The 12,500-nt window shown below is 40.1% G+C and overlaps 1 protein-coding gene across 5 annotated transcripts in view; it reads left to right on the top strand.

Annotated features, from left to right (window-relative positions):
* The window catches only part of robo2 (roundabout, axon guidance receptor, homolog 2 (Drosophila)), an 833,901-nt gene that overhangs the window by 814,044 nt on the left and 7,357 nt on the right, over positions 1-12,500 (top strand). For 4 of the 5 annotated variants that reach the window (XM_062060421.1, XM_062060420.1, XM_062060419.1 and 1 more), the window contains 4 exons: positions 885-1,067; positions 1,375-1,533; positions 3,570-3,821; positions 7,583-7,775. In XM_062060421.1, coding sequence (XP_061916405.1) covers positions 885-1,067; positions 1,375-1,533; positions 3,570-3,821; positions 7,583-7,740 — 752 coding nt within the window. In that variant the 3' untranslated portion in view covers positions 7,741-7,775. The remainder of the gene's footprint in view (positions 1-884; positions 1,068-1,374; positions 1,534-3,569; positions 3,822-7,582; positions 7,776-12,500) is intronic. The other variant, XM_062060422.1, reaches the window with a different exon arrangement.

The following is a 12,500-nucleotide window of genomic DNA, read 5'->3' as shown; positions in this document are numbered from 1 at the left end:
AATATAATAAAAAAAAAGCAATACAATAATAAACAAAAGTACCAGGTAGGACTACTATGATATATGTACAAGATAGACAATATTTACATGGTCAATTTGCCGGTTGAGCTGTGTGAAACAGGTATTGCACATGAGACTTATAAGTGTAAAAATATAGTTTAAAGATTGCACAGTTAGAGGGTTTTAAAAATATACACAGGTTAATAAGACCATTATGGTCTATTTTACGTGACTTCATACCGGTTCTACCGACAGAATTCGGTCACTGCCTATTAATATACCAAATTCTGCACCGGTCCCAGGTAACCACATGTACGGAATCAAATTTGTGTGTTTAAAAAATGCAAAGCAGTTGTGTTCTGTACACAAAAGTGCCATTTTCGTTATTTATATTTTGGAATTTATTTATATCAATGATCTTAAGGGAAAATGTTTAAGAAAACACAATCTTTCACACTAATTTTCTAGCATAATCTACAGCGTTCTAATCAACACTGCATTCAGAGCATTGGAAATGCCGGTTTTGAAAAAGAGTGTGTCGTAAAATGTAGTTTGTAATAATGAAAATAGAGCCTCCAGTACTGTAGGTGGCGGTATTGCACTTAAAATTTTGGGCCCAACTTTTCCCACAAAGCTTCTGCAATGAATTGGGGATCACTGCTATTGTGGCAGCGAGTGCAAGCGGACTTTAATTTAACATCCCAAAATGAAAATAAATTCCTAATTTTGCCCAAGTGTTGACTTCTGTAAATAAAAGTTAGCGCTGACTTAACAACCTTGCAATGCTTTGCATTTATACTTTAGCATGTTAGTACTCCAACCATCCAATTCTTCTTCTCCATAAGAAGAGAATAGTCCTAAACGCGGTGACTGTGGTGTTCCAGGCTCCATGGTGAACGGCTGGGGCTCGGCCTCGGAGGACGAGCGTAATTTCTCCAGCCACCGCTCCAGTTTGGGTAGCTCGTCCGACGGCTCCATCTTTACCCACTGCAACTTTGCCCAGGCCCTGGTGGCCGCCGCAGACAAGGCGGGCTACCAGCTGAAGGGCACAAGCCTCAGCAAGCGAGGTCGGTGTGCAGAGGCGCAGCTCGCGTTTTGTTCCTTTCCTGCTCTAAACGCTCCTTCTGGGGATTGTCCTTCACACTTTTGGGGACTTTGGTTTCATCTTTACTGCTTGCTGGTGGCACTGTTTTTGAGGGGGAATAGTCAGATCCCTTCCTTCACCTCCGACTTTCAACTCCTGCTTGTAGAACGATGGCTGCAACCCTTTCTGGACAACCATTGATGACCTTTGCCCTTTCTCTGCAACAGCCTCTGCTTGACGCTGCTTTGCTAATACCTTTATTAATCAGCCCTCCTGTTCCCCTCCTGCAGATAAAGGCTTGTCCCACAGGCCCCGGCCCGGCAGTCCGTTCTCGACAGACGGCAGCACAGTGGGAACACACAGTCTGGGCCACCAGAGGGCCACCAGGCCTGCACGCAAACCCCGAAGTCAGGGCACAGCCCCTCACCGCAGAGATGCTGCTGCTGACGGTGAGAGTCCCTGGAAAATTCAACATTTTATACAAAACACAAAGTTGCCTTTAAAGGTTTAAAAAGTGTTTGCATCTTGATAGTGTTTGGAATATCGAATACACAGTGGAACCTCGATGTACAAACTTAATTGGTTCTTAAACAGACTTCATGAATTAAAACAAGTGTTTATTGAAGCAAAGCACTCCATAAGAAACAATGTAAACATTAATAATGAATTCTAGACTCGATAAAAGTCCATGTTTAAGTTACATTTTTGTACACACAATTTAAAGTGCCATACAGTGCTGTATAGCAAACTAACATAACAAGGGGGTGATAAATATACTTTTTATTTAATAACAAAGTCAAACAACAATTACATAAACTGTCACTAGCCATGTGGTGCTCTCACTTCGATGATTAAGATACAATAATTATATCCACTTTTGTCGTTTAATTTTCTTGGCGTGCAGTGGAAGAGTAGTGTCGACGACGCTGAATGTTTCAAACTACACATCGCTTGTTCATTGCTTTTTTTGGACTCATCTTGAGGTACAGTAGCAAAACTAGAAAAATGCTGTAAAAGCCTAAAACAACACTTAAAAATCACACAAAGTAGCACTTAGCACATTAGCTAACTACAGCAACATTGAGCTGACTGAATGAGCACCAAAGAGCGATGATACGCTGCCGGGCACAAAACGAAGCGTTCCTGCACCAAAGCCTATTTTTATTCGGCCTGTGGTTTGCAAATTGAAAAGGTTTGTATAATGAGGGGTTCAAAAATCAAGGTTCCACTATAGTTGTTGAATATAAAACACAAATACCGGTAATTGCTTTCTTTAAATTGTGTTTTAGTGGCGCCATCTGCTTAGGGCGTTTGTGTTTTGCCTAACAGGGCTGACTTACTCCGTGTGTTACTCCGACAAATGAAATTGACCAAAAAATGTCCACTGCAGAGGACGCTGGTTCTCAAGAGGATATTTGGTTTTGAGGACATTTGCTAAAACCCTTTCACCGTTCCTCAATGTGTAACTCTAAAAAAATTGACCAAACCTAAATGTCTATTGAGATTAAAGATGCTGGAAAATATCAAAAACTAACCTTGACAAGTTTGACTCAGGATGCTACAATTGCAAACAATGTAAACCTTGAGTTGTCATCTACTGTATTTCCCGGGCTTTAGAGCAGAGTATTTAAGACGCACCCACCAAATTTTTGAAAAAAATAATATTTTTACATATATGTCGCCCAGGACTATTAGCCGCAGATTTATACTGGTACTTAAGATTTTATAAATGTTTATTTACAAACCTTAATTGTTTCCAAGCAGTGTCTGTAACACGGCAGTAAAACAGCTGATCAAACAAAACAGAAGTCATCGTCGTGGACCCACTAGCTGTGGAAGCTAGCTCTCCAATCAGCTATACCGACTCAATAAGTCCGCCGTGACGTCTTGGTGGATTAATGAAACTGAAACGGTACAAAAAGAATGCCATTGTAAGTTAATAATACTAACAGACACTTGTAAACATGTTAGCATATTAGCTGATGCTATCAACGCTAGTTTGATTACATTACAAATAGGCATAAAAACACTCCTACATACATTACACATGGGGCGGTTTAGTAAGTATGAATAGTTTTAGTTATATTGAAAAACTTACAAACGTTGCTTGGAGGGATGAATGGAGAATCCTTTCAAGCAGAAACGCTATGGATGAATAGTAAACGAAACGGGATATACTTCCAGTTCAAGGCACGAAACAGGAAGTACATTTTCAACCCGCGGCACCTGCAGTGAGCGAACTCGTCTAAAAGACGGCGCCTTAGCACAAACAAGAACACACCTTTTTTGTGTCTCTGTCGGTGTTACATGAAAACAATTTGTTAAATACAAAACAATATGGCCATTAGCAAAGAAAAATCCATAAGTTAGCCACATTGTTTTATAAACCGCAGGGATCAAAGCGTGGGGAAATAGTAGCGACTTATAGTCCGTAAAATAGGGTATATGTTTTATTGATGTGTCCGTGGATTTCCTCTCACCACAGACCTACCTCCGCCCCCTGAGCCCCCGCCCAGCCAGGGGCAGCCCCGAGCCCAGACGGGCCGCTGTATCAACAGCATGATCCCCCCTCCAGAGAGGAAGGCGACCTCTCTGGAGCGCCCGCCCATGTCGGGGCCTCTGTGTGGACATGAGGACAGACAGATGACGCGCGCCACTCTGGAACATCACCGCCAGGCTCAAGAACGACTGGGCTCCGTTGAGAGAGCGGAGGACGGCCGCAGGGGCCACAAAAACGGTACGTGGACGGACGAGTTCAAATCAAATGTATTGATTGCTCAATGTAATACAAATATTAACTACCGCATTTATCGGACGATAAGTCGCTCCGGCCGAAAATGCGTAATAAAGAAGGAAAAAAACATATATACGTGGCACTGGAGTATAAGTCGCATTGTTTGGGGAAATTTATTTGATAAAACCCAACACCAAGAATAGACATTTGAAAGGCAATTTAAAATAAATAAAGAATAGTGAACAACAGGCTGAATAAGTGTACGTTATATGACGCATAAATAACCAACTTAGAACGTGCCTGGTATGTTAACGTAACATATTATGGTAAGAGTCATTCAAATAACTATAACATATAGAACATGCTAAACGTTTACCAAACAATCTGTCACTCCTAATCAATTTTCATAGGTACGGAAGTAGTAGCAGGTAGCATCTTTTTTTTCACAATGCACTTCTGCCATGACCCTCCCCCGCCAAATTTTTATTGGTTGACGTGTGTGTGTGACGATTGCTGTTATACATCTAGTCTCTTACGTGAATGAGATAAATAATATTATTTGATATTTTACGGTAATGTGTTAATAATTTCACACATAAGTCGCACCAGAGTATAAGTCGCACCCCCTATGAAAAAAACTGCGTCTTATAATCCGAAAAATACCGTATTTAGTTTTATAGTTACTACACATATGGTCTATTGACCGTTTGTGTCTGCAAATACACTGTCAAGCGCTTCACGTTTTCCACATTTAATGTTACAGCCTTATTGCAAAATGGATTAAATTCATTTCTGTCCTCAAAATTCTACACACAATACCCCATAATGACAATGTGAACACATTTGTTTAGAGATATTTGCTAATGTATTAATAATAACAAACTGAGAGATCACATGTACATAAGTATTCACAGCTTTTGCCATGAAGTTCAAAATTGATCTCAGGTGCATGGAGGCCACTTTGCTCATTGAGACCTTCAAGGCAGCAGATTTCTTTCTGTACCCTTCCCCAAATTTGTGCCTCGAGACAATCCTGTCTCGGAGGTCTACGGGCAATTCCTTCAACTTCATTCTTGGTTTGTGCTCTGGGACCTTACACACACAGACAGGTGTGTACCTTTCCAAATCATGTCCAACCAACTGAATTTAACACAGGTGGACTCCAATTGAACTGTAGGAACCACTCAAGCATGATCAGTTGAAACAGGATGCACCTGAGCTCACTAATAATACTTGTGTACGACTGATTTCTTAGTTGTTGTTGTTTTTGGTTTTTTAATTAATTTGCAAAAAAAAAAAAAAATCACATTGTCTAATAGGGCAGTGGTTCTTAACCTGGGTTCGATCGAACCCTAGGGGTTCGGTGAGTCGGCCTCAGGGGTTCGGCGGAGGTCAAAACACACCCGACTCATCGTGTAAATACAAACTTCTCCTTATCGGCGTATTACGGATACGGCAACAGCTGACTCATTTGCAGGTGTGTAATTTGTTATGAGTTTATGCACTGTGTTGGTTTTGTTCTTTGAACAAGGTGATGTTCATGCACGGTTCATTTTATGCACCAGTAAAAAAAACATGGTAACACTTTAGTATGGGGAACATATTCACCATTAATTAGTTGCTTATTAACATACAAATTAGTAACATATTGGCTCTTAACTAGTTATTATTAAGTACTTATTAATGCCTTATTCGGCATGGCCTTATTATGACCCTAACCCTCTAACCTTGACCCTAACCCTAACCAAATAACTCTAAATTAAGTCTTTATTACTTAGAATATGTTCCCCTAGTGTCCAAATAACTCTAAATGAAGTCTTTGTTACTTAGAATATGTTCCCCATACTAAAGTGTTACCAAAAACATATAACTTTGTCTTAAATTTGAAAAAACATTTTTTTTTCACTAAAGAAGGGTTTGGTGAATGCGCATATGAAACTGGTGGGGTTCGGTACCTCCAACAAGGTTAAGAACCACTGTAATAGGGTATTCTGTGTAGAATTCGAGGACAAAAATTAATTTATCCTTTTTTGGAATAAGGCTGTAACATTACAAAATGTGAAGAAAAGTGATGCACTGTATGTTTTGCTTGATGGCGGCCATTTTTTCAATCAATCTTGCAAACTTGAGTGGTCTCCTTTATTTATTAGTTAAAGCCCATGTTTCCTCCCTGGAAGACAGTTGCTCATATCGTTTACCAGACGGGGATCCTCCAGTGTGAAAGTTAGCGCTCATGCTGCACAGCCGTCACCAGATGGCACTGTCTGACACCTGCGCTGGCTCCCCAAATACCCCCCAACACACCCTCCTACCCCCTTGTTGCCGCTGCCAACGTTTGGCACGTGTGGCTCTGTGGAAAAGGACTTTGGCTTTCTTCTGCACCACCATGGCGGCAGACGGGCATCGTCCCCCATCTGGGTGAGCGAGCGCGTCTATGTCGCCCCGCTGCGGCTCTATGGGACTCTCTCCAAGTCTCGCTGCAGCATAAAAGGACGTACAGATGTGTAAGAATGTCTCAGCCTGCTGGGGTTGAAGCGCTGGTGTGAGAAATGCAGACATTGTTGGCAGGGGCGTAGCATAAAAATTCTGGGGTCCCATTCACAGGACTCCTAAAGGGCCCCCTATCCCACCCTAAACCCAATGTTGACCATATGTTAACGTTAAAGTACCACTGATAGTCACACACACACTAGGTGTGGTTAAATTACCCTCTGCATTTGACCCATCCCCATGTTCCACCCCCTGGGAGGTGAGGGGAGCAGTGAGCAGCAGCGGTGGCCGCGCTCGGTAATCATTTTGGTGATTTAACCCCAATTCCAACCCTAGATGCTGAGTGCCAGGCAGGGTATGTGCACTAAAAACTAAATATTGCATTGATTTGGTTGAAACCAGCTTTCTAAAATACACATTTTTAAAGATGGTATTAGCATATCTTCACCAGTGAATAGGGCTCATTGGCCCCACTCCTGTGTGGATCTCGCATGAGAAGAAGAGGGGTGTTAATCATTTAGTTTAGTTTAATTTATTATTCCTTCAGTCAGTGGTCAACGAAATAAACAAAAACTATTTTGCATACATAAATTGACAATTTTACAGACCGAATGGGAAGTTAAAGACTTATTTCGCCTCACCCTTTAGCAACGCAGTGCTGAAAATGATGGAAAGCGCCACTTCATAGCCTAAATATGATAATTGTTCAATGGTTTGTTATATTTATAATACACGGCTAATAATATAGTTAAAAACATGTGTTTTTGATAGACATGCATGATTATAATATTATTAGTGCATTTCCTTATGTCCCTAAAACCTACTGACGCTTCTGTTTCTAACTTTAATCAAGGGTCCTTGAATACACCACAGTTATGTGTAATGAGATGCAAATATGAAACTCCTATGCTGCCACAAACAGATTTATGTTTTCACCTCACTTCTATTTTTATACCAAAATGCTGGTGCTGTGTGTGATTGCGTAACAATGAGCTCTAATGACATCCAGGTGGAACAAACCATTTAGCATCTTTGATAGGAGGGTGGAGCTACTTATTAATTTGACTCAAGCAACATTATTATTAAACTTTTACTCCATTCATTCCATAATAAGATTTAGAACATAGTTTTTTTTTTATAACTACATATTTAAATTACAAAAAAACAAATATTGTAACCAAAGCCCAGGGGCCGTCTCACACGTCCACTTTGAGGGCCCCAGATTGTTGGACTGACATCCTATTATTTCACTGTGTCCATGTGTGTCGTCACAGAGGAAGGATGCCTGCCATACCATAAACCGTCCTTCCCGTCACCCGGTGGCCACAGCTCGTCCGGTACGGCCTCCTCCAAAGGCTCCACGGGGTCCCGCAAGAACGAGGGCCCGCGACAGCCGCATCAGTGGACGACATGGAGCACGCAGACTTCCTAGGGACCAAGGACAAGGACAGTACTCAGGAGAGTTATGTAAGTTCCGTCAGGATTTCTGACCTTTTGTCAACAGTTTTTCAACCGTTGTCCCTCTACACTGGGAAATAATGCAATTACTAGATTTTAATAAGATTGATTGTACGGTAAAAGTGCCGTTGTCACACTTTTTGTGATATAAAAGTCGTTTACAGTTCCATTTTAGAAGATGTCTAATAGCTGACATGAATCATCACATTTTTACAGCTAAAATTAGCCTAAATATGATGATTGTTCAATGGTTTGTCATATTTATTAATATATATAATGCACGGCTAATAAGGTTAAAAACGTGTATTTTAATTGTTGTATATTTTTACTTAACTCTACTTACATTGAACATCAACCAAATGCAGCTATAATTAATTATGTGTTTATGATTACTACTGTAGTACGTCAACTTACGGACTTGATTGGTTCTTAACTCAAAACACTTGTATCTCAAATCAATATCGTTCATTAAAATATATTAAAATTTATTTAACTTTTCCAGACGAGATATAGTATTAAAAACAATACAATAGGATGTAGTACAAACAACTACAGTAGTTTTTTTTAAGTAATGTATGAATAATGTACAGCATTTACCTTGGAGAGTGTGTATATCTCCTTCTAGCGGCTTCGCCATATTTTCATGGATAAATGTCTGGCGTTTTAGATATTATTTTAACATTGTTGGCTGCTTCAGTACAGTGCAGACTAGCAGTGATACGCTCAGTTTTGCCAGTTTTTTGTGATTTATTTCTTTAATTCAATACATATTATCCACTTCTTCTCAGCAGTGTTTTTCACACTCACTTTCTTCCTTCCAATGATTGAAAAAAACAAGGTTATGTCCATCTCTAGCTATAAGCTAATGCTAGCGAGTAAGATGTTTTGGGCGGATCTTATGGGGTTCACTAGAGTTCATTAGTGGCGAGGAGGGTTTTAAGTCAAATTTGGGCTTGCAACTTATATCAATTACAGTAAATTATTATCTATTTATTACAATAAAAAACACTAAACTCTTATGTTGATGGTGGTTATTTGTGTTACATCCCCCTCTTCCCCCCAGTTACCTTTAGTAAAAATCGAACAAAAAAAACCCACTTCCTGTTATCCTAAGGCCAAATAATGTAACTCTGGTGGTTGCGGAAGCTAGCTCTCTAATCAGCTTAACAGACATATATATATATATATATATATATATATATATATATATATATATATATATATATATATATATATATATATATATATATATATATATATGTATATACATATATTGTAGCGGCTACTCTTGCGTTCAAAAAGTTCGAAAAAATAAAGTGTATGTATGTGTATATATATATATATATATATATCCAGTAAATGTTTCAAAAATGTTTGAAAAGGTAGCACATCCCAAAATTAAGACTAGTAGGACAAAATACTCACATTTCACTTGATTTATTGCTCACATCAAAAAAGAGGAACGCTTACGCGTTTCGGCACGTGGCCTTCGTCAGAGCGTTTAAGAGTACATACAATTTCAGTGTCAATTTATACATACACACACACTCAGAGTTCACAACTGGGAATTGGATCCAATTACTGGGGAACCAATCACATGTCTTCTTCCTTGCTGATGCTGGGACCAATTTTCAGGTGGAGCTTCTGCAAAACACTGTTGTTAGGACTAGCATACACTAGATGGCACTGGACTGAATACTGGATGACTACAATGACACAGAAGGAACAATTATGTTAAAAAACATTTTAGGCTATAGTCATCATTGAGTCCATTTGGTGTCATAGTATTGAGTGTGTAGATCCAGAACATTTCTCTCTGTGATAGTTTTTTCAAAATATCTCCTCCTCTTTTGGGCATCATGATTTGTTCAATCCATAGAATCTTAATGAAGAGGTGAACCGTGGTTTGCTTCAGAGTAATGTCTTGCAATGGCATAGTCCATATTGCCTGTACGAATTGCTGTTTTGTGCTCAGATATTCTTTGTTTTAGCGGCCTTTTGGTTTTTCCAATGTAGGCTAAGCTACAGGGACATAATAGCATGTAGACCACATGAGTTGACTTACAGTTGATGAATTCCCTTATTGGAATTTTCTTCCCAGTGTGAGGATGGTTAAATGATTTAGTTTTTGTTGTATTGTTACAGCAGGCACAGTTACCACATCTATACATGCCTGTTGTTGTTGTTGTTGTCAACCATGTGGTGGTCTTTTTGGGAATCATATTCTTATACATGACCATGTTTTTAATTGTAGGCGCTCTCCTGAAAGCAAAAAGAGGTGGGGATTTGCAGAGGTCCTTTAGTGTTTCTTCTGCTTGGAGCACATGCCAGTGTTTCTTGAGTGTCTCCTTTATTTGTGAAGCACAATGGTTGAATTCAGTGGAGAAACAGGCCCGGCTTGGATTCTTAGTTTTCTGAATGTTGGACAGGAGATCAGTACGAGCAGTAGTATTAGCTCGCTGTATGGCTTTCTGAATAGAGTTAGAGGCATAACCTCTTTCTTTGAACCGAGCAGCCATGATTATTTCTTTGGAGTGAAAGTCCTCAAGGTCTGAACAGTTGCGTTTGAGCCTCAAAAACTGACCCACTGGGATATTGTCCTTTAGGGGTTTGGGATGATTGCTTGTGGCATGTAATATTGAATTTCGTTCCATATCTTTTCTATAAATAGAAGTGTGAATAGCTCCTGTTTCATCTTTATGTATGCTCAAATCCAAATAATTAATCTTTTCAGTGCTATGTTCACAGGTGAATTTAAGGAACGCTGAACTATTGTTGAGATATTTCACAAAGTCCATCAATTCTTCTTGCGTCCCCTCCCAAAATATCAGGATGTCATCAATGTATCGTTTGTACAGTTTTATATTTGAATGGTAAGGGTTACTATTTGGGTCATGTATGACTTCTTCTTCCCATTTCCCTACCACTAATCCAGCTACAGAGGGCGCTGTTGCGGTCCCCATCGCAGTCCCTGCTTGTTGGAGATACCATTTGGAGTCATACAGCATGTAGTTGTGACTCAGTACATAGTGTAACAATTCTAATAGAAATTCATTAGGGGGATTGTGTGTTGCTTCTCTCTTGGATAGGTAATAGGCCACAGAGTTCAAAGCATCTTCATGGGGAATGCAACCATATAGGTTTTCAACATCAAGAGACACCAATATTGTATTCTGATTTGCAGTATATTCAGTCAGACAGTTAAGTACATCTTTTGTGTCTCCAAGGTAGGCGGGTAGGTCTTTCACAAAATCTTTCAAGAAGAAGTCAACATATTTTGACAATGGTTCAGTCACTGAGCCTCTTCCTGAGACTATTGGCCTCAATGGGGGTTCTGTAGGATGTTTATGGATTTTGGGAAGACAATATATGATGGGGGTGACTGGGTGCTGGTTAGTCAGATAGGCATGCTCATTTTTTGTGATCCAGTTTGATTCGAATGCAACTTTCAGCAGACTGTCAATTTCAGATTTAAATTCATCCATAGGATTTTTCTCTAGCTTCCTGTAGGTGGGGCTGTTCAAAAGTTCAAGCATTTTCTGATGGTAGTATTCAGTGTCAAGGATACACACAGCTCCTGCTTTGTCTGCTGAGCGGATAGTGATTTCTGGATTGTTCTCCAACTCTTCTAATGCATTGCGCTCTTCAGAACTCAAGTTTGAGTATTTTGGGCCTTTATCTTTTTTTAACATTTTTTCAAGATCATTCTCAACTAATTTGTTAAATGTCAAAATCGCAGGGCTTAGGTTGGTGAAAGGGCAAAATGATGACTTTGGAGCAAAGGGAGAAGGTTTTTGTGTTCCAGTTTTACTCTCTTCACTTTGTGATGACTGTTCAGTTGAATATGCTGCATTTTTATGGAGAGGAGAGAAAAAGTGTTTCAAATGAAGTTGTCTCATGAACTTATAGGTGTCAACTTTTAGGTTGAAAGCATTGACTTTGTTGGTTACTCATCATTATTCATGCGTTCGTTACGTCTCGTCTCGATTACTGTAACGTATTATTTTCGGGTCTCCCTATGTCTAGCATTAAAAGATTACAGTTGGTACAAAATGCGGCTGCAAGGCTTTTGACAAAAACAAGAAAGTTTGATCATATTACGCCTATACTGGCTCACTTGCACTGGCTTCCTGTGCACTTAAGATGCGACTTTAAGGTTTTACTACTTACGTATAAAATATTACACGGTTTTAGCTCCAGCCTATCTCGCCGATTGTATTGTACCATATGTCCCGACAAGAAATCTGCGTTCAAAGAACTCCGGCTTATTAGTGATTCCCAGAGCCAAAAAAAGTCTGCGGGCTATAGAGCGTTTTCTATTCGGGCTCCAGTACTCTGGAATGCCCTCCCGGTAACAGTTAGAGATGCTACCTCAGTAGAAGCATTTAAGTCCCATCTTAAAACTCATTTGTATAATCTAGCCTTTAAATAGACCCCCCCTTTTTTAGACCAGTTGATCTGCCGTTTCTTTTCTTCTCTCCTCTTCTCCCCTGTCCTTGCGAGGGGAGTCGCATAGGTCCGGTGGCCATGGATGAAGTGCTGGCTGTCCAGAGCCGGGACCCCGGGTGGACCACTAGCCTGTGCATCGGTTGGGGACATCTCTGCGCTGCTGACCCGTCTCCGCTCGGGATGGTTTCCTGTTGGCCCCGCTGTGGACTGACTCCCGCTGATGTGTTGGATCCACTGTGGACTGGACTTTCACAATGTTATGTCAGACCCACTCGACATCCGTTG

Source organism: Entelurus aequoreus, linkage group LG10 (genome assembly GCF_033978785.1).
Source record: "Entelurus aequoreus isolate RoL-2023_Sb linkage group LG10, RoL_Eaeq_v1.1, whole genome shotgun sequence".
In the NCBI taxonomy this organism is placed as follows: Eukaryota; Metazoa; Chordata; class Actinopteri; order Syngnathiformes; family Syngnathidae; genus Entelurus; species Entelurus aequoreus.
Note: the sequence above shows the minus strand (reverse complement) of the source record. Positions and strands in the feature narration are given on the sequence as shown.